The sequence below is a fragment of the Strix aluco genome, chromosome 1 (assembly GCF_031877795.1).
Source record: "Strix aluco isolate bStrAlu1 chromosome 1, bStrAlu1.hap1, whole genome shotgun sequence".
Classification (NCBI taxonomy): Eukaryota; Metazoa; Chordata; class Aves; order Strigiformes; family Strigidae; genus Strix; species Strix aluco.
Window position 1 is genome coordinate 144,071,893 of NC_133931.1, and position 22,660 is coordinate 144,094,552.

The 22,660-nt window shown below is 37.9% G+C and overlaps 1 protein-coding gene across 2 annotated transcripts in view; it reads left to right on the plus strand.

The window, feature by feature from the left end:
- Positions 1 to 505: 505 nt before the first annotated feature.
- Positions 506 to 22,660, plus strand: part of KCNH8 (potassium voltage-gated channel subfamily H member 8) — a 193,422-nt gene continuing 171,267 nt past the window's right edge. For both annotated transcript variants that reach the window (XM_074838629.1, XM_074838637.1), the window contains exon 1: positions 506 to 624. In XM_074838629.1, the coding sequence (XP_074694730.1) occupies positions 549 to 624 (76 nt within the window). In that variant the 5' untranslated portion in view covers positions 506 to 548. The remainder of the gene's footprint in view (positions 625 to 22,660) is intronic.

Genomic DNA, 22,660 nt, shown 5'->3' on the forward strand with positions numbered 1-22,660 from the left:
TGACCCTGTAAAACTTGCTCACGAAGCAGGGTGCAGGTGATCTCACCGTGCCTCCAGCCGAGGAAGCCTTTGACGTGCAGAGCCGAGAGCTGGCCGGGCCGGGCCGGGCTGGGGGGGGGAGGCGGCACCGGCAGCCCCGGGGCGGCCGCGCGATCCCGCGTTGCCCCCCCCGCTCCCGCCGCAGGCAGCTGAAGGTCGCTCTCCCCCCTCGCCCTGCCCTCCCCGCAGTTCCCCACCTCGCACGGCTGCTCTCTGCCGGCACCCCCTGCCCCCCACCCCCCTTGATTTTGGGGGGGGCGAGGGAGGGGTGCGGCGCCCCTGGGCGGGGCGGGAGCGCCCAGCGGTACCGGGGCTGACGAGCGGGGGGCTCCCGGCGCCGGAGGCGGCGCGGCGGCATCCCCATCCTCCTCCTCCTCCTCTCCATCCTTCCCTCCCGCCCTCCCTCCGCCCTCTCCCTCCCTCCCTTCCCCCGGGCGCCCTCTGCACTTTCTTCTCGAACCACCCTCGTAGGCAAACTTTGATGGGGAACCTCGCACCGGGCTGGAAAAATGCCGGTTATGAAGGGATTACTGGCACCCCAGAACACCTTCCTCGACACCATCGCCACCCGGTTTGACGGCACACGTGAGTTCGGGCTGGGCGGCGGGCGGCGGCTGCGGGCGCCCGGGGAGGGGGATGCGCGGGGGGCACTGTGCAGGCGATGGGAGCCTCCTCTCCCCTCCCCTCCGCCCTCCGGGGGTTTCCGTGGCACTAGAAGCTGGCAGTGAGGAGGGGGAGGCGAGGCGAGGCAGCTTCCAGCCTCTCCCGTTCTCCCGCCTGGCTCCTCCACAGCTCTGCAGGTGACGAGGGCGCTGGGTCCCCTCTTCTCCCGACCCCCTGCGCGGGGGCTCCGGGAGGGCCGGGGCAGCTGCTGGAGCCAGGATCTCTGCAGGAAAGTTGTGCCTTGGGCTGGGGCTCCCCGCCCGCCCCGCGCCCCCGGCAGCCGGGAGAGGCAGGCTTCAGAGCCTGGGCAGGAGCTCTGGGGAGTTTTTTGGGGTTTTTTTTGTCTTTATTACCCCCAGCCCCGCTCTTAAACCTCCCGAAAAACCGAATTGCTGTAATTCGGGCTCAGCAGTGGCAGCAGCTGTTGCCGGGTGTTGAGGGAGGGAGGGTGGACGGGCCCTTCAGCGGCCGCGGCGCTGGCAGCGGCGTCCGGCTGCAGCACCATGGACGGGGCCCGGCCCCGCGCGGGTCCCGCCGCCCGCGGCCGCGCTCGGCAGCTGCCCCGCAAGGCGCTGCCTCCCCTGCGGGAAGTTGTCTTGCTCCCCTAGGGCTGGCGGTTAGGGGCTGCCCGTGTCTTGAGTTTTGTTTCCTCCTTAATGGGGCTCACACATACTAAAGAAAATAACAGGAGGGGGGAGAGAGAGTCGATTTGGGCTGAAACGAACTCCCTTCCCTTTAATTCCCTTTAAAAAAAAAAAAAAAAAAGCAAGCCAGACATCCAGCGTGGAGGAAAAACAAACTCAGATTTGAGTTGCTGTCTGCTGTTTCTTGACTGAAAAGGTTGCAATCTAATGGTTTGACATCTTCTTGACTGAGTATCTATTAGCGTTTTCTCAATGGTTCAGTTAGTGTGTGGTTAAGACAACGGAACTGTGATTACTGGATCAGTAAGTTGTAAAATGCCAAGAAAATGATATAGTCACTGAGATCAATTGCGGAGAAGCACAGAACTGCATTATAACTGCTCTGCTACTCTGAGGATATGTAGCTAATTATGATTCAGGGCTGTATGTAACTGATACTTCATTATAAAGCAATCCTTCCTAAGATTACTTAGATGTACCTTTAAATTCCTTTGACTACAGAGCTCAGAGTCCTTTTTCCTCATCCTCCACCCTTTTATTTATATAAAGCATATCAGTATTATTTACTGCATATTGAAGCATGCAGCTCTAGTAAGAGTTTTGTTGCTGACACTGTCATTTGCCAGAAAAGCAATTCTTCCCTGCTTTGTGCTCAGGACTCTCCTCCTTTACAATGGCTTCCTTCCAAAGGATGGAGCACACAGCCTGCGAGCAGTACACACAAACATTTCGTAGATTCTATATTGTTCTTCAAAAATTCAATTTAGCAAGCAGCATTAATGATGACATGCAGGTCTTTTATTAAATAAACACTAGAAAAATGTCTAATCCCTGTGTTTTCAGTGACACCAACAGACAAGTGTGGTAGAAAGTTTATTGCTTAGCTGAATTCTATAGCCAAATGTAGCTACCTTTTTAAACCAGTAATTCTACTAACCTTCATGAAGTCAACTGGGCCAATGTTCTCTTGAACAAGAAGAAACAGACCCCAGGGTCTGACTTTGAGATCTCTAATGCTAACAACTCATATACTTTTTCCTGGGATGTAATTTAAGAAGAACGCAATTAGGTATTTAAGTACTTCCAGAAAATACAGCACACTATATTTTATTACAGGCAGTGAAATTTTTCTTTTTAGCTAGTGTTTCAGAATTTGGCTTAAATATTAAACCGCCCTATTCTGGAAGTCCTCATTGTATGACTATCAGCATGTGAAATATTCCCAGAAGTTCACAAGGGAAGACTTTTTGAACTATGTGGTCCTACATCTAATAAAACTTTGGAGGATGTACTATTCTGTGGAAAACTGGTAGCATGTCTCTTAATTTACAGAATAACATAACATCTCTTTTAGAGTGTTAGAGTAAAACAATGAATCAACTCAGTGTTCTCTGAAACAAAGTTATGTATAAGAATACACATCATAGCTCAACTGAAAATCTTCAGAAATAGCTCACCTCTTTTGCTGCTTTGATACAACATATTTTTTCATTAAAAATGCTAAATTTAAATATAAAATGATTGCTTCTTCAACTGACAACAAAATTTCAGCTAAAGAAGTTTTGTAATTTGTGTATACATATCTGAGCATCAAGTAGAAACATTAAAGCAAATTTTGTTTTCATTTATATTGTCCAGGTAGTATTCCTGAGGTTGTTCAGGTAGCTAAAGCTAGAATATGATGGCTAATCCTTGCAGGAATTGGTCCCTTGTCTTACTAGTTTTATAGGTGGTATGGTCTGTGAAAGGAATAGAACTGATACATGGCACTGAACCTGAGGCTATATTTCACAAACTACTTTGACCTCACACATGATGATATTTAAATGTTAAAATACGGTTTTGTGTCAAAGGGATTTTTTTTTTTTTTGGTTGTTGTTTTAACATAGTCTGTAGTTAACAGACCTCCTTTCATTTTAAGCCTCTGGGCAGGATATATTATGTTGTCATCAGTGATAGACTAATCCACCAATGCATCTTTAATCCAGAAGAGGGATAATTCTGATTCTGGGCAACAGTGCAAGAAGGGATTCCAGATAATATTAGAAAATATGCTTTGCTTTGCACAGAACTTTTCAAAAATTCATTCACATAAGTCTTTTAATTTTACTATTGCAATGATTTATGTCTAATTAGCAACTATAAATCACATTATGAAAAATTGCATATCTCAAAAAAACATAGAGAACTGCTTGACAGTTACTTCAACTGCTCGGAATTCTCACAGTAGATTTTTTTCTATTATAAGTATGTTACACATACATATTCTTTACATATGAAACCAGAGAATATATGCTAAACAAAGAATTAGATTACTGTTGGGGTGACTCTTAGCTGTGCAGGAGATCTCCTGCAAAGTTTCCATTACCTGTGATGCATATGTGGAAGAACAGCATTAAGGGTTTGCCTATCTGGATTTCCATGACTAGAGCTCTTAGATCTGCCCATGTGCTATTATACCTTCACCTTCTTACAACTCTGAACTGTCTTTTGTGTTCCTGACATTGTAATTTAAGTCAATGCTTTCTCAAAGACCACTTTTCCCCCCCGATAACTACGCATCAGGTCATCCAAACACTTTTTGCCATCTCTGTTAGCAATGTGGTTATGTAGTTATTGCTTATTCAGAAAACAAATGTACACGTTTTCAAATCAGTAGGTTGTGGTTTGGGGTTTTTGGGAGGTTTGTTGGGGTTTTTTTCAGATTTTTAAGACAAAATATTGTTTTAAAGTGGGAAAACTATTTAAAATATAAGCCTATAGTTAACACCTTCCCCCCACCCTCCACAATATTATGAAACTAAATTTTACTTCAATCTTTTGAATGGAAAATTTGCACATTTTTACTTCTCATTCTTACTTAGATAAGGCGAAGCATTCAGAAATTGTTGCATGGTAGAAAATTATGTTCTATTGCTTTCATATATATATATGTAAAAATAAATATTCTATATGTACACTTTATTTATTTCAATAGATTAAATCCACACCAGAGGTGTGTTTTTCTGAAAATTTGTGGCACTTGCTCAGAGAGCAAAGCTAAGAGATTAGCAAATGGCCTCATTAATTTGTATTTTTAAAAGTATAATGATTTTGTGTATGGTTATGCTATAAAATGACAGCTGAAGTTCTATAATTATCTCTTCTGTCTATCAAATATGATCAGTTTCCAAATTAAGTGTGTACTTCCACATCCTTATCAACACAATCTTGTATGATCAGCCTAATCTGAAGATCAAGCCGAGTTAATTCTTTCTTGCTCACTGTCAATGGTGATAATTTGATAATTCTCTATTTGTAGAACAACTACATTCAGATATGTTTTCTAATTAAAAACTTGCTCAAGTGTTAACGAACAGAACTTTGTACCTAAGCAGCAATTTTCATAACTTTTTTTTTGGTGCCTACCGTTCAGATGGATTCAGTTTTCCAGTTGCTTTAGTTGCCCTTAAGGGGTGATTGAAAGGTACCTGATGGGAACATACAGATTTACGCTGTCATCACATTTGAGATGTTTACTTCCACTGGCATCATGGGAAGAACCAGGTTGTCTCTTTTGCATAATCAGCAGTTGTTACAGAACTGAAAGCCTTTGTATGCAGCGATCTTCCCAGATTGCAGGGGCAGATTCCTCCCCTGCTCCCTCTACCCACCGCCCCCACCCCCATCACTTGCTTTTATCTCTCATAAGCAAACTGGTGAGGTCTGCTAGGTTGAGCCAATGCACTAACGCTTTCTGGAACTTTGTTGTCAAATTCTGTGTCTCATTAGGTTAAACTTTATCCTCTTTAGACTAGTCAATATGCTGCTTAACCATAACACGGTTATCGTAAAAACTTCAAAAGCAGCAAAATACTTCTTGGCTACTGATGCTACTCAAGTGGTTCTCTCCCAAAATGGGCTCAAGGAATTGCAGCAGTGTCAGGTGTAGGGAAACATCAGCTGAGCTTTCCCAGGGGGAGGATGTTATGATCAGACTCTAGGATCACAATGGTCCACCTCCCAAAGACAAAAACCTGTGACCAAAGAAGGGTGAAAGACTCAAACTATGATAGACACTGATCAACATCAGAGACTTCCAAGCAGTGACAGTGGAAAAGCTGGTGGCCTGTCAAACTCCCTCTGAAGGAGGGGAGATGCAGTGAGGGTGGTCTAGCTCTTTCTGCTAGAGATTGCTAGTCAGCCAGAGGAAAATTTTCAAAGATACATATATACTTGGTCTTCTGTCATGCAGACTCATTTTGCCCTTTTGCTTATATCCTTGGATAAGCAAATAATGTGTTGTTTTGAATGAATCATGTATTTGTCACTGCAAAAGTATACTGTCAACACAAGAAAAAAATCTTGCTTGTGCTCAGCTCAGAGCACAAAGAAAGCAAGTGTTTTCCTTTCTGTACTTGTCTCTATAATACATAGCCTGTGTCACAGCTCACTCTAGCTCTGTTACTAAAAAAAGGCAAATGTGATTTTGAATATAAATCAGGGGTCAGATGTTGGAATCTGTGTTGTACTGTTGCTCCTCACTGGAAGTAACCACAGGCTAGATTAAGCAGCTACTTGAAAAATCTTTTCCTCTCCTTTCGGCACAAGTGTTGGGGGCGTGGAACATCATAATTTAAGGTTGTTTTATTTGGATGATCTTTGTTTTCAACAGCTGTACTACCTTCTGATTCTAACTTGAACTGAAGTTGGACCAGAAAGATAGAATTGGAGGGGTTCAGAGCATTTTAAGACCACATTTCTTAACTAATTCTTGAGTTCTGGTCCTAAGGATCTGGTTCAAGGAAAAAAAAGCGTGCAGGTACCATTTTTAATATCCAGTCACTGGATTATTATTTAAAATCATGAAAAATCATGATTACTGTATGTTTTAATCAGAGATGATGTTACTGCTAGAGAAAATACTGATGTATTTGAACTGTCAGGTGGTGTTCTCTTGTTTTTCGCTAGACATAAAAAAGTTAGAATCACAATCCTGCAGTGCATCCATTCAGAAGGTTATAACTCATTAAGCACACCACGTTTAAACCTAAGGTTCTAGATTAATGCTAGTAAATGTAAAGTTAGACTAGTGGCCCACACTTATTTCAGAAGTGAACTCTGTATTTGAATTCAAGATGAGCACTTGAAATTTAAGAGTGGAAAACAGCCATTAAATAAGGGATTTTTTAATAATACAAGAATATTATCCTCTTTATTGTTTCTGGGTATAATTTTATATGTGAGCCTAAGAAACCTCAGACTCAATGCAGTGATCAAAACAAACCTGTATACTTGAAGTGACATATATTTGAATGAATGTATACTTTGTCAATGGATTACAGAAGCAACTCTTTAGAGGGTTTCTAAATCTTGGATGATTACCAGGATTCTTACTGGAGATGTTCTGTAAGTCTAACTTCTTTTTCTTCTCCAAATATATGATACTATTTTCTTCTCCGATAAAATTTCAGTGAGTAAATAGGTTTGCTCTGAAAATAGATTTATCGTTATTATTGCTATATATTCAACTTCTATTTTATCCTGGTTTTATCTTTTTATGCAGGTAGCAATTTTATATACATTCCCAGTCTTTTTGGATGCAAAGAAAATGTTCTCACATTATTGTTCAGAGCAACAGAATAGAAACAACAAAAACACTGCCTCAAGCACATGTAGAAGTGTAATCAAATATATATGCATGAATATTTTACAATAAATCAGGAAAAGTATGGGTTTACAGAGCATTAATTACTGTTAGTACCACTCTGATGTAATATATTTTTGAAAGGAAAGTTGCGTGTATTATATCAGCTATAGCCTGGAAAAGGTGAATGCAGGCAATTGCTACAGTAGTTCTGCATTTTCACAAGCTAGCTTACCTTACCTTTTGTTAAAGTGATTAGAAGTGAAGAGCAATTAAGGAACAACCTGCTCCGAAAGTAATGTTGTTTCCTGCCCACTCAGTCTAAAAATAAACAAATAAGAAAGAAAATAAAAAGAAAGGGGAGAGAGATAAAGAATCAAAAAAAGCATTCTCAAACTGCAGACAGGAGACAGACATCCTCAACAGTAAGAAAAATCTCCTTTTGGAGTTTTTATTGCCAAGTGCTTATGGTTCCTTCTGTTTTCTGGGACTGATAATAGTATTCAAAGGCTTTGGAACAGGTGTTGTTCTTAAAATACTAACGTATTCAACATTGAACTTGACATTAAATATTTTCTGAGCATCCGTAAAGCTTAAGACTGAGCTGTCAATCACTTGAAGGACAGCTGAAGACAGTTGCGTTATGGAGAAACACCTTGTCTTCCCTGTTGATCTTGGATGCAGGATTTGTTTTAAGAAACGTGGTCCGCTATCTTATGATGTTACAATGGTTTTCCCCTTTTCAGGGAAGGGTGGTTTGTTTGTTGTTGGATTTTGTTTGGTTGATTGGCTTGGGATTTTTTCCCCCTCCTCACAAGTTACCTGTTCTATTTTCAGTGGCTGCTTAAGACTAGATCCAGAGCTTTCTGATCTCCTGAGAGAAACTTAGGTTGAGCCAGTTGTCCCTGGGTCTTCAAGAAATGTTTTTCAGCAGAACATATTTTTGAGAGTTCATGGCCAGTTTAATTATTTTCCATTAATGTTTTTAATCAGGTTATATAAAAAACATTCAGAAATCTGCTGCATTTTATCCTTAAAGAAGCACTGCTTTTTTATGAAGATCAGTGAACTCTGATGGGAACACCCTTATTCTGTGTAAGGAAGAATGCAAATAAGCAATAATGAGGGTAGCCATGGGAACTGTCCTAAAAGATTTCCAAAATGTTCCCTCTCAAATGGAATGAAGGAGGTAACTGGTTCTATAGCTGAGTTTGTCCATCTTTGAGACATTAGGAAAAGTATTGAAAATACAAGTAAAACAACAGCCATTACCATTCAGGTTTTTCACAGAATTTTGTAATGGCAAACTGACAACATGCAAAGTCATTTTTTTGCTCAAAATGAAAGAAAATAAGCCAATTTCTTTCTTTTTTTTTTTTTTTGGCCTACCTTTACTTTCATTGAAGCCGATATGAAATTTATTCCTGTGATAATCAAAGTTTTGACTTCAGTGAGAATTGTTTAGGTACAAGTATTACCATGGTGTTACAGAATTTTGCAAATCCCTGCAATGGCTTTTAACGTTTTTGCAACTAAAGTTGGCCTCTTTCTTAGAGTGACTGTAGATGTATTCCACTTAAGATACTGATACAATTTCAGCAAGTTCATTTAGGCAAAAGAATGAGGAGTTTGGTCCAAAACCTTAAATGACCTTTTCAAGTAGCACCTTATCTTTTCCTATTTTTCTAGTACAGGCGTTCCAAAAATATTAATGCACTGAGTATGAAAGATTTTCCTTAGTACTGAGCACAAAATAGAAATACTAAAGTTTTCATCTATCTTTCAGGAAATATGAATTTATATACTCTTAAAGACAAAACATGAAATGTCAGGAAATTATGTCCTTTAGAATTCACAGTATTTAGTGATATAGTTAAAAGAAGTTAACACAACTTTTGAAGTAGAAAACTGCACATAGATCCAACAAATCGGCAAAAGAACCTGAAGAAAATTTGTTGTCACAAAATGATTCTTTTTTATTTTTTAAAATAGGTCAGTAATAAAGATGTAAATACATTGATGCATTGAATCTGAGTTAGACCTTTCCTGTGTCAAAAGAAGAAATGGAAGAAAAACAACTGTGACACAGTCTAACTTTAATTTTCTTTAATAAAGACATTTAACATATCATTCCTTTTTAATTTTACCATAAAGAAAAATTAGTGCGAGATCAATAGAGGAAATAACTGTCAGTATTTAGATGTATTACCTTTGGGGGGATGTAGGCAGTTTTGAGGTTGTATTATACAAAGCTGTAATTTTTCCCTTTTGAAGAGAAAACAGCTTCCAGTGTGCCAGCACTGAATTGACTTTTTCTTTAGGCATTACTTATGACTTCCAGGAGTCCAGGTTGCAGCTCTTGAGACTTTTAAGGGTTGAAAGTTACCAAGGTTACTTTGCTTTTCCTTCGATTTGAATCTATAGAAATACAGAAAGATTCATCTGGACGACATGGACCTGAAACTCATTACTACAGCTTTTTATGGTGCCCTTTTCTTTTTGCCTTCTATCTCCCTCAAGAGCTTGTTATGATACGTGACTAGACATCTTATTCCAAATGTATGAAAGAGAACTCTAACCTGGTCATTTTGCCATTTATGGGATGTTTTTAGAATGGCAAACTTGTCCTAAGACAAAAAGCTTTTTTTTTTTTTTTTTTTTTCCTAAATGTCAGATATCTCTTGAGATGAAAAGAGTATGCTTTTGCATAAATTGTGCCTTTTCTAACATTTTGGAATTAACAATGATAAGAAACATAATGGGAATACTATGTTGTTTTAGAGGAAAATATTTTTGTAGGAAAAACAAACTTCTTTGAGGAAGACCAAACCACCTTCTTTGGTGGGTAAAAACTTCAACAAGTCAATAATAATCATGATATATCAGCAATAAGTTGATTTTTTTTTTTTTAAGGAACCAAATGAAAATACACAATATTTTAATCTATGTCTTTCTTTTGTATATATGAATTACATTTATGAGGTAAGACAGTCATTGCATTTACTAAACTGGATTGTTTCTTTATAGATTTGAAAGGTCTTGAGGCTAGGAGTTTGGACTTTTCCACTTCAACAGTGGGAAGAAGCACACACCTCATGAAACCTGCTGTTATAGAACAATATGTTAGATATTTCAGTAATTAAAAGTTCAAGTAGAAAAGCACCATTAATAAAAATGGTAGAGGTTGAGCTACACATTTGCCAAGAATAAAGAAAGTTGACAGGATCACTGAATTTCAGAGGAAAATCTATAGGTAAATGTTGTGACTGTTTCAGTAATATAGAAGTTGGGCATCATGGAAGGTAAAGGGTGAGAGAATAGTGCAGTTAGACACTATATTTTGTGGGCTATTCAAAGTCTTACTGTAAATTGGTGTTTGCAATTTTAAAAGATATTGCAGCTTTAATGGCCTTTTTAAAAACAGAGCTGTGCCACAATACAATATGGCCAAGTCAGTTCTTAGTTGTGTTGAAGAGCTGCTTCTTCACTGGAAACAGAAAGCAGGATGCATTAGACATCCTGAATATCTTAATTATTTTTATATATTTTTACAGAAATATTTACCTAAAACTTTTTTTGTGAAAGTAGACTTATATGAGATTTTTACAATTTATCAGGAGGATGGTTCTGCTGATACTGCCTTGTAGAGCATGCATCCAAGAGTGGTTAGAGCACAATGTGCTCCATATATCTGTTACCAGGAAATTCTTGCCTGGAACTAGGCAGACAATGGCTCTTATATCATACTACATTGAGTCCTTCTCTAAGGAAAAGTGTGGTAGGCTTGACAGCCCCACATCAGTTATGTGAACTCATTGCAGTGCAGTATGAGACAAAAAATGGAGGATTCATCCTTTTCACACTTACAGGTGTGCTAAAGTTTGTGCTGGTGTTGTGGTTTAACCTCAGCTGGCAACTAAGCCTCACTCCACCCTAGTGGGATGGGGGAGACAATCAGAAAAGTGAGAACTTGTGAGTTGAGATAATGACAGTCTAATAAGTAATGCAAAAGCCATGCACCCAAGCAAAGCAAACAAAGGAATTCATTCACCACTTCCCATCGACAGTCGGATGTTCAACCATCTCCAGGAGAGCAGGGCTCCACCATGTGTAAAGGTTACTTGGGAAGACAAAATGCCATGAACTCCAAACATCCCCACCTTCCTTCTCCTTCCTTCCCCCAGTTTTTTATTGCTGAGCATGATGTCATATGGTATGGAATATTCCAGTGGTCAGTTGAAGTCAGCTGTCCCTGCTGTGTCCCCTCCCAGCTTCTTGTGCAGTCCCATCCTACTCACTGGTGGGGTGGTGTGAGAGGCAGAAAAAACCTTGACACTGTGTAAGCACGGTTCAGCAATAACAAAAACATCCTTGCATTATCGACACTGTTTTCGGCACAAATCCAAAATATAGCCCCATACTAGCTACTATGGAGAAAATTAACTCTACCCCAGCCAAAACTAGCACAACTGGTTAAAGCCTACTTTCAGATTTTCTTCTGGTAGGGTGCAGGTTTGCACCCAACTATTTCCAATAGCTTTGACATCCTTATGACAGCTTGTAATTTTTCTCTCTCTGAATCTGTGATTTTTGTCTTCAAATTCATTAGCAATTACAGATAATTATTTGTTAACTCATTTTCATATTAGTAGCCAGTAGCCGTAAGTGACGTGAATTTTGAAAAAGCAGGCTATTCTCCTTTAAGATGTATTAAAAGCCTTAAGAAAAAAATAGATCATAAGTGACCTTAAATAAAAAAAAAACCAAACAAAACTGTTTGGTTTGGGTTTTTTTAATTTTACTTCCAGCATGAGATGGAGTGGTGATTGATTTTCAGAGGGAAGAGGTAGTCTTTTGTGGTAAAATCTACAAGTCATCTTTGGCCAAGAAAGAGAAAGGGAGGGAGCAGCTGTGGAGAAGCAGTGGTTGACTGATGGGATTGCTGAGTGAGCAGCAGGTAGTGCTTTGGAATGAACTAAATGGCAGTAGCACTGTAGGAAGCTTCACTTCGGTGCAGAATGTGGCCAGGGAAAGGTTACTGTGAATGAGTAGAGTCACAAGAGGATTAAAAGCACTGTCTTCTTTCTTCTCAGAGAACAAATTACCTGTGGTCCTACCTAGCACTAGGCCATCTGGCAGTTCTTGGGTGTCATAGACCAACATGTCTTCATTATCTTCTTGGTGAATGTTTAACCACTAAAACCAATGAATTAAAGTCTTCATTTCAACATGTTGTCACTTCTAGCTGGTTGATATGGGGGAAAGAAGCAACTAGAAGTAAGTTAGGTAGCTGACGTAGTGAAAAATCACAGTGAGAATTGACTATGGCAACTTGTTATTACTTTTTTTTATAAAAGACTACCTGTATAAATGACTAATTTTATAAGGGTAATGAGGAACCAGCATTGGGGGTTTTTTTTGTTTTAACTGATTTTAGGTTTTTTACATGTGGATGACTGGATAGCACATGATCTTATTTTTCATAAACTTTCTTATAGTATGTCTGAAAGTCTGATGTGTTTCTCATGTTTGCCGTCTGTCCTGCCTTGCTCCCAGAATTTCCCCCCTGTACCCTTGGGGTGGATTGGATCTGACCAAGCAGCTGCTGAGCAGCTGCAGATTGCATCCTGGCAATGAACAGTCCCACCTTAACTCCATGCGTGGGGCTGTGAATCACAGCAATTCAGTGCTGCTTCCCCAGGCAGCTGATCGATCCCTGCAGCAGAAGCAGAGATCAGCAAGAGCCAGGATGGACAGGTGGAAATTACTTCAAACATTTAAGCTCATTAGTCATAATTCCTATACAAATAAAACAGGCAGCTGTTGAGCTGTTTTCATACTGCTATGAGCAGGATCCAGATGGGGACCTGGGGTTTTGGTTTCATTTGCAACTCAGAGCTAATAAGCGAAGCAGATAGTGGAAGCAGTAACTCTTGGAGAAATGCACAGACTTTGTTGCCTGGATCCAGTTGGAGCTATCTGAATTGCTCTTTTTCCACCGCTTTTGTACTAACTAAACAAAATAATTATGGATTAGAGATGTGCTTCCTTTTGACCCCAGCAGTATATTCAGAAAACCAATTATCTAGACCTTTCAATACTTTGTATGTAACATGTTTATAAATACAGAAACATGTATGCAGGTGATAACCTGCTTTAATTACAGAAGAAATCATGCTTTAGTTAGGAGAAATAGTTCATGTATTCATCTTTTTGCTGAAGAGAGTCTTCTGGGGATGATTGCTTGAACTGTCAGGGCAGCTGCAGGCCTTCTGTTTGTGTCTTTTTATGGTGAATAATTTTAATATTACTAATTCCTGATGTCTTTTTTTGAATTTGTTTTTTAAACATAAATAATCATAACTTGATGTGGTATCAATCTCACCTGAGATATAACAAATTACTGAAGTAAGAACTTTATATAAATAGGTGTAATCACTCACAGAAATCATGAGACAAGGAAAAGATTTATTCCAATGCAGAAAACAGTCATGGGGGGAAAGAAAAACAGTCAATATATGCATCGTTAAGTAAGGTGCAAAGTATAGGTAAATAGTCCAACTGACAGTCTCACAAGTGACAAATGAATAGCACAAGGAATGTCTCTTCCAGGAAACCAAGTTCAGGGAATTATTAGCCACATAAATAAATAAATAATCTGGAACTATAGTCATTCATTCACCTTTTACTCTTATTCTGCTTTTTAAAACACATTTCCCTTTTATGAATTCTTTGTAGGCAGGGTCTTCCTACTGAAAGGAAGAAAGACAAAGGCCAGAAAGCCCAACAACAGAAATACTGTGTGACCAACACCGTAATGGATAGTTCTTAATAAGCCAAGTTTTGGGAGATGAGTGAAGTAAGTACAAGTAAAGCTAAGAGGTTAGAATTAATTGGGGGAATTACAGTAGGTTTTTTTCCCCAGCCTGATGTGAATGATATGTCCTTTTATACAAACTGTCATTGAAAAAAAATACTTCCAGGGGTAAAACTAAAGGTTATGAGATATTTTCAGCCACCTTTACACATTCTGTGTGGGGATGACTTTAGAAGATGAGAAAGAATTAAGGGAGAGAAACAGTTTTTTTATATTTAAAGCATGAAGGTATTGTCTCCTAACCTTGTTGATGCTCAGGCATACATAAAATTGATTACTTATGTTTAATTAAAATGTACATAGTAATTCTAATGAAAATACTTTTCTAAAGTGAAGTTAATGAGAAAGAATCTTTGTAATGGTGTTTCTTAGTTTGATAGTTGCTGTTTTTCTAGCTATTAAACTTTAACATATTGCTGTGCAGAGCACAGGGACTTTATTTCATCTGTTTTAATGTTCAGGATATTGTAGCTGTTTGCATAGCACTTGAATGTTTTGGTGTTCATTTATCATGGTTAATTCGTGGCTTCGAGGGAGAGTTTGTGAATGGCACAATAAACTAAATATAATAACAGAATAGTTTGTTTTTGAAAGCAGGTGCTTCCTGATAGCTTTACAGGCCTGGCAAGCAAAGTTTGTGGCAATAAAATGCTGCAGTAAGTGTTCTGATAGCTTGGCTGTGAAAAAACACCAAAACTTTGCTTTTTGACAGACCTCACCACTATCTTCTTTGTTACATAAGACAATGCCATCTTGGGCCACATGACATGGAATATCTCTCGGGCTGAAGATGCAAAGTGGGAAGTGTTCTCCAGACAAACTCAGTCCAACTGCGTAGCATTCTGTTCTGCTTCAGGGAAGCACCAATGCCTCTTTTGTTCCAGGAACCCATGTGCCAGATTAGTACGTGATTAACAGATCAAATATCAGGGCAGGCAGCTACATATACAATGTGGGCACCTGACAGGAAGGGGTCTGAAGTATGGCACTGTGTGATATTCAGGCCTGTGTGCTGAGATTATGAGGCAAGAGCCAATAGCTGTTCTCTGTATTACCAAGAAGGTAAGTCCCCAGAAATAATACAAATGATATCCATAGAAATTCTATTCCTTTCTGCCAGTACTGCTACTACAAACTAAGGGATATGTTTGTTATTGTTGTTAAATTCCCAGTGCTTCCCAAATGAATTTATACTTGCACTTATAATCAAGCATATGGAGTTATTATGGAAAACAAAACCAAAAAAATTCCTGTGGTTCTGAACCAAAACATTTATCTTTGGTTTTTAATTATCTGAAATTTTGGATCAATTTTGCAATATTATCAGCTTTTAAGCTAAAAGAAGGAAATTTTAGAAACCTTTTATATTTTGTTACTCAAGAAAGGTCATGATGATCAAAATTGTTTCAGGATCTCTAGCAGGATCTAAGTAGTTCAGTTGCTCAAGTACAATGGTAGAGGACTGGATAATTGCAACAAAAGAGAAATAGAGAAGTTAGAAAAATGAGGGATGTATCTTATTTCCACAAGTGCAAACTACTTCCAGAGTTACAATTATGAGACTTCCACAACCAGAAGCCACCCTTGCACCATATCTATCCCATTCTTGCCATGAAAGGGGTGTATTTCACACTCTTAATTCTTTTTGTAGGATAGTTACTTTATGTGAATGGGTTATTATACACAAGAAGTGTGTTTCCATCCTTATCCTGTATTTCCAAAATTACTCTCATCAAAAGATATCCTACCAAGTCCAGGCCAGCAGAAAATGTTAAACTTAGTTTAAACTATACTGGTGACAAACCTGAAGCAACAAAGCACAGAGCTAAATAGTCTAGGTTGCAGAAACTCATCCTGCATTAGAAACACAAAATATCTCTCTTTTTCTAATCTTGGAATGTTCTCAATCACAGACTTGGAGGAAGAGGATTTTTCACGACAAGGGATTTGTAACAACCTACACTATGATGAAACAGCATGTCCGTGAAGAGGAATTCTATCTTTACTTGCAACGCTTATCTTTCACAACATTAATGCTCAGTCAGCAAGACAAAAACTTTTCATATAGATGTTGTTTTAAATGTCTAGAAGAAAAAAACAATCCTATAAAAATGTACTTCCTACTTTCCAAAAAGTTTTTCTAATTAATGCAACTTTCAGACCAAAATTTAAAAGAAAATTGCATAAATCTTTAAAAAGAAGACCAAAAAATAAAAGAAGATAATCCAAACATGCCTAACATCAATAAAAATGTGGCAATAATTAATTTCTATATCACATTGACATTCCTGTTATTTCATAACTTCAGGATTGCTGTGTTGTGTTCTAGCACACTTTGTGAAGCATCAGGAGGACATGAGGAGTCAACAGTGGTTTTTACCAGTATTGACTCAATTTCCTAAGTCACAGCTGAATTTGTTTTCAATCTACTGAAAACAAAAATATAACTTCTATGAATACTCTAAAGTGTCATGGTGTATCTTCCTGTTTTCTAAAGCATCAAGATCAGAACCTCCTAGTACTTTAGCCATTACCTTATCTAATTTGTTTCTTCAAGGTAGTATCTTTTGTGGTTCCTCCTCTCAGACTAGGCATTAGCAGCCCAACGTGCCTTTCTCCCAAGACAGTTCTTGACTCAGCTCAGATCTGTTGGAAAATTCCTTTTGTAAAGTATGAGAGAGCTGTCCTCGAAGTTCAGTTGCTTACTTGTTCACCAGGCTAACTGTTTGAATATTGAGACTTTTTCTAGGTGTCTTATGGGAACTACAGCAATAGCTTGGGTTTTTCTCCATAACTGGAATATAAACTCAGCGAGGAGAAATGTGAACCTTTAGACCCTAGCCCTGAACTGGTCACTTTTAATAAGCAGTGATAGTGGTATTAAATCAAAGGGGCATCTAGTAAATTGTATAATCTTTTTTTTTAATTAATATTTTTTGTTGCTTAATTTCATAAGGTGCTGAAATTCTAACATTTAAAATTTGTTGAAGAGAGATTTTTGTATCTGATACTTTATCTCTTGCAAGCATGTGAAAGGGGGAACAAATGATTTTGTGTGCCAAAGAACCAAGGAAGCCTTGTTTCCTCTTGCAGTTGAGCTCCTATATGAATTTTCTGAAATCCAATAAAGTCAAGATGACACTGAAGCCTTGCAAAAACGAGGCATGAATCATTTCTTTCCTGGCTGTTTTATGAAGCTTATAACATCTCAACACCCTTCAGATCTCTTCCTCTCTGTTAAATACTGATGAAAACAGGTGTTCAGGGGATCCCCCTGAAAACAAGGATTTAGCTCTGAGAAGGGAAAAGACTGGGGGAATCAGATATGCACGGGGAACATGTTCACTTATGTTCTGTTTTCTTTATTACAAAAAGCCTCAACAGGTTAAAACTTTCTTGAGAGATTCAGCAAGCATAGGCAATCCACAGCAGCTTAAGTACCACCCTTTATAACACTCTGAAATAGACCCTTATCTGACTCTGTGGTGATGATTTCCAAATTCAGCTGTATTTGCCTTCAGTATCCTGAAAGAAATGCTTGATACAGTAATTCTGAATCTACTGTTGTGAGAGAAGAAATTAATTGGTTGAAATACCGAGAATATGTATAATAGTCATATATGCCAGTTGTCCTTCTTGCTATTTTAGATATGAGCCTTTTCTTAGAACTGCCTTACTCCCTTTTTGCTAACAAATTTCTCAGTCAATGCCCCTCTCACAAGTGTGAGTAGAAGAACTGAGTATGGGCTTTGTGTCAATTGGATATTTAGGAGTAGGCTTTGAGTGATTTCACTGGATTCACCTTCCTGATGAAAGAAACTCTGAAAGGTATGGTGAATTTGGAAGTCTTTTTTTTTTTTTTTTTTTTCCCTTAACTGGTTTAAGTTATTTACAGAATGGAGTAGGGGAAAGTGCTTTTCTCTCTTTTGACTGCAGAGGGAATCTTGTATTCCTAATCTTTAGTGTTTCTTGGATGCATTTTAATTAGAGATCTAAAATAGACAGTATAACTACCTTTCATAAGTGCATAAAACTTATTATAAGAATCTTTTAACAGATTCTCTCAAATCTGTCACATCTGGAAATAGTGGAACCAATTTTTCTGTTACCTTTTTTCTGCTTTTATGGAAGGATCTTGTATAACACCTCCAGAATTACACCTCTTTCTCTCAAAAGAACTGATGTAGAGAGTGAAATAGAGTGGTCAAAAGCAAGACCATTTTGGTTTTTGTCTTGCATTTTTTTCACATACATCTGCCTGAAGCAGATGGAACTTGAGCTAATTTCATCAATAGAAATTACTGCCTAAGTTAACTAGAATAATTTATTTGCTTGAAACAGTTTAGAAATAAATGATGCTTAAAGGAGTTATCTAGCAACATTCATTTTTACACAGTTCCAGCTAAATCATATATTAGTACACAAAATGAAGCAGATGGTGATAGCTGTGACACTTGAGAAAGGAGGCAAATTTGTATCCATAAATTTAACCCATGTGAGTATGAGAAGGCTTTTTTAGGTATGTGTGGTATAGGTAGCAGTCTTAATATGCACATAATGAATTTTCTGATAATTAAACCAGGTTGGACTATATATTCAGTTATTTAATGTCTTTAGTGTTGCTGAGTAGTGTTTTCTTTTTGCCTAAAAATATACTTAAGGAGTATGAACTTAACCGGTTTAGTGATGGGGATCTTAGTTTGGTTTCTGCTTGTATTTTCTTAAATACTAAAATAACTACTAATCTAATGACCAATGAATTGCACATTGTAAGATACTTCTAATCAATCATTCAGTCTTTAGTGAGTTATCCCCATAAAAATCATTTCTTCCTAAGATAGTAACATTATCTGGTGTGCAGTGTCAGAACATCATGTACTTACTACAGTCTGTTGTTCCATGCAATGTTAAAAATGCTATTGAAGTAGTTTCCACGTAAACTGAACCACCTTGTATACCATTAAGTATTTTAAAATAGTTTTATCCACTGTTAGGAAAAGCTATGTAGTTATAACATGCATTTATAACATAAAAATCAGTATCACAAAAATACTTGTTAATATTATAAGGATGTGGGTTCCAATTTTTCCTTCAGATTTGATGATTGTAGAATGCCAGACCTTTATTAATAGGGAGTAAAAATAGGAGAGTTTGATTGGCTTGGCCTGTATTTATACTTCCATGTGTGGAAATTGAATAATAAGGAACAAGCCCTCCTGTCAGTTCTCAAAACACCAATAGAAAGTTTATACATGATCATCCATCTCTGATGAGTCAGCATGCAATTTATAGCTTGTAGTGAATTATTTTTTAGAAGTGACTTCATTCTTGAGAATATTCATCTGTAATTTTCAGATAAGTCTAAGGAGTGAAGTCAATTTTAAATTAAAATTTGAAACTTCTGGAGGACCAAATGTTTCAGTGTCTTTATTATGAACGTACTTCCTAAATGGAAGGGATGGGAAAGGTACAGGCAGCTCCAGATGGTTTTTTTGCCATCTGAAAAGTGTCCTCTCCAATGATTAGGGCAGGGAAGTAAGGAATAAATGCCTGAAGTTTGATGGGACAAAAGGGAGCATGCAGGGAAGGTAGTTGTGAAGTTAAATCATTAAAGAATATTGATCTATTACAAAAAAAAAAAATCTCTCTCTATAAATGTTACATTTATATAAATATATAAATGTTACAGCAAGTTCTAACCCCTGCAGTGATACAATTTGAAAACAGTTGAAGTATAACATGCTGTTTCAGACAAACCAAGTTAGTATTGATATTTGAACTTAAATCTACTGGTTAACTTCTGCAGAGTTAGATCTATTGAAAGCTGTTGTCCAAATTAAAACTGGGGAAAGTATTTCACAGGGCTGCACTGATTTTCACTAGGTATGAACTTGATTCAGTTCTTAATGAAGTTAAATTGAAAATCAAAACCCCAGTATTACCCTTGTCTTTCAGTGCAGAGATAGTTAAATAGAATGGATGTAGAAACAAATGATCATAGGAAGCTGCACACTGTAGGTTACAAGAAAGTGTAAGTGGGTCAGGAGCGATTGGGTTGTTGTTTACCATTTACCTCATGTTAATTTGTAATCCCACAGGCCGTTGGGAGATTACAGTGGAACAGAGCAGTCCTGTAACAATGCTTCACATAGTATTAATCATGAAAGAAAAACCTCTTTTCCCAGAAAAACAGAAGGAGCACTGAGCACCCAATAAACCGTATGCCTTTTCAGAGTAAGCCCTGTCAGGTTTGAAATACCACCTGCCTGTCACTGCATGCTCTCCATCACTGTTTCTCAGGAACTTGCAAGTGCACCCTTCAAAAAGGTAAGAGAGCTGAAAATGTAGCTCGCAGATAAGATCTTTCTAAGCTAGAATATTTTCCGTGGGAATGTCTTCTTCATCTCTCTTTTGATACTGCTTGCAGCTGTGTAGGTGTTTCATTTATATTGTGCAAATACATAGCCAGTAGGTTCACAGGGAGTATCTGATGCCTGTGTTTTGTAACGTTATTATTACTTTAAGTCAAACTAACTTATGTCTCTTATTAATGAGTGTACATTAAAAACTGAGGTGTGGTCTGAATAGGTCTCTTATATGTCCTTTAATTTAGTCAAAACCTAATGTGCCTATGTGAGCACTCTGTAGTACCTGTAGTTTGTTTCACATGCCATGGGTGCCTTGCACTAACCAAGGTGAGCTGCCATGTCCACATAATCTGCAAAGGAGACAGAGTGGGCATGGAGACCTGGTACAGCAGGTGCTCACCAGGCCTTGAATGGCAGGAAACATTGGCAAGACTGTGTGTGACATCCTGTAGCAACATATCAAGCTTAGTCTAGTGAGACCAGAGTAATATGCACAGGAGACTTTGTGTTTTCTGAGGGTGGTAATCCACATGTTGCACTGATGGATTTTATCCATGGTGTTACTATTAATTCTTACCATTTTGTGCCTCAAATACTCTTTTATTGCCTGCTTCTACATTTTTTCAAATTGGATTTATCCATTCTTTCTGAACGCAAAGCAATTTTTTTAAACATCACAAAAAGAAACAAACTATCCTGTAACTTCTTTTTTTTTTTCCTTTCTCTTTTTTGCTTCTAGCTACTTCATTAAACTTATAAAGGACTTAACGTTTTCTTTCTTTCTAACTTATATAGCCAGCCACAATCTCTTTGTGTGAATACTCCACACTGCCTTTGTAGGAGTCAGTGATGGATAGATGGGACAGATCAGTGAAGTAAATAGATGGAAGACCAGAGCCTTTTATTTGCTAAAGATTGTCAAGGCTTAAGCTGAAAATGCATGCATGTTACTCTTTCAGAAACAATGTAAAGAAATCCTGCTATGATTGACCTATTAGAAGGCCTGTTCCTGGAACATGGATTTTCCTTTTTCTTCCTTTCTTGACTTGTGAAAGTATTTCATACTTCTGAAACTATTTCATACTATTCAGTGTATCCTTCCATACGTATGATGCTTTTTTCACTTTTGCATGGGTGTACATGGACAGTGAAGTGCGTGATTACAAACGTTACCTTCTGTGACCCACGTGCTTTCCACCCACATGTCTAACTGTCAGTCCGGCTGTTGTTCAGTTACCACATCCACTGTTCTTGCTTAGGAAGAACTTAATTGGTTACTTGCTGATAAAGAAGCATACTAAACCCTGCTGACTCCCAACTCATTGTGGGCTGGGGCTTAGGCTCTTCACTTCTTTTGAGCTGTATGAGTTTGTCCAAGCCCACTCTTTAAGTGTTTGTGTATAAACCATGTGAATGGTGGCACTAGAAGACTGTCTTAATATGTTCTCACCAAGTTTTCTCACTTTCTCTTAAGTTTTCACTAAAAAAATCTTTAAAACACATAAAAATAAGCTTTTGCATAATCTTACCAAGAAAAGTATCTTTTGAATTGTAAAGGAAATAATTATTTCCTGGGGATAAATTTCAGAAGTTTGCATTTATTTAGATCTTAACCTTTAAAGCCTCTGAGGAAGCATAAGTATCCACAGGACACTGCAGCTCAGCAATAGCTTATTGTTCACACAGAAATATTCAAAAACTCCTATGTCCATGTGCAGCCAGAAAAATACATATTAAACCCTGAATGGAGAACCTGAAAGTCAGATTTCTATTTGCAAGGCAGTAGGAGAAAATACCTATTTATTTTTTTAATCACTTAATACTATAAGCCTTGTTTGCCATCCATTTTTAATAATAGGCTTTCATGTTAAGTGTTGCTATTTCTGCTGTTTCTTGGACAATTTCATACAGGCTTTCAGATCAAGATGTGTCATAAATATCAGAGTATAAATAATCTATCATTATACAGACTTTTAATAAATAATGCATGTCTGACATGAATGAGCATGCATAACTTGCAGAGTAACATTTTGAAACATTGATAAATATATGCAACAAAAATGTGTAAAAATTGTACCCACCTTTGCAACACCTACAAGCTGATGTAGTAACGAGACAGAATGGAAGTTTAATAAACAGAAACAAAAGAGTATTCTCAGGCATTGTTAGTTGTAAATGCAGACCGTAACTATAATTGCTCTTTCAATCTATTGGGGTGCTAGGTAAAAATATAACTACACTATTAGTAAATCAACTTAAGGAAAAAATTGATATATATTCCACTTCTGAAGATCATACTGTTGACTAGCAGTGCTTTGTGCAATATTTCATGCAAACTTTTTTGGGTGTGTTATTGCCAGATGATACACATATCAAAATGCAAAAAGTAGCATTAAAAAAAAAATCATTCTGCTCAAATATTGATTAAAAATGTAACTTAATT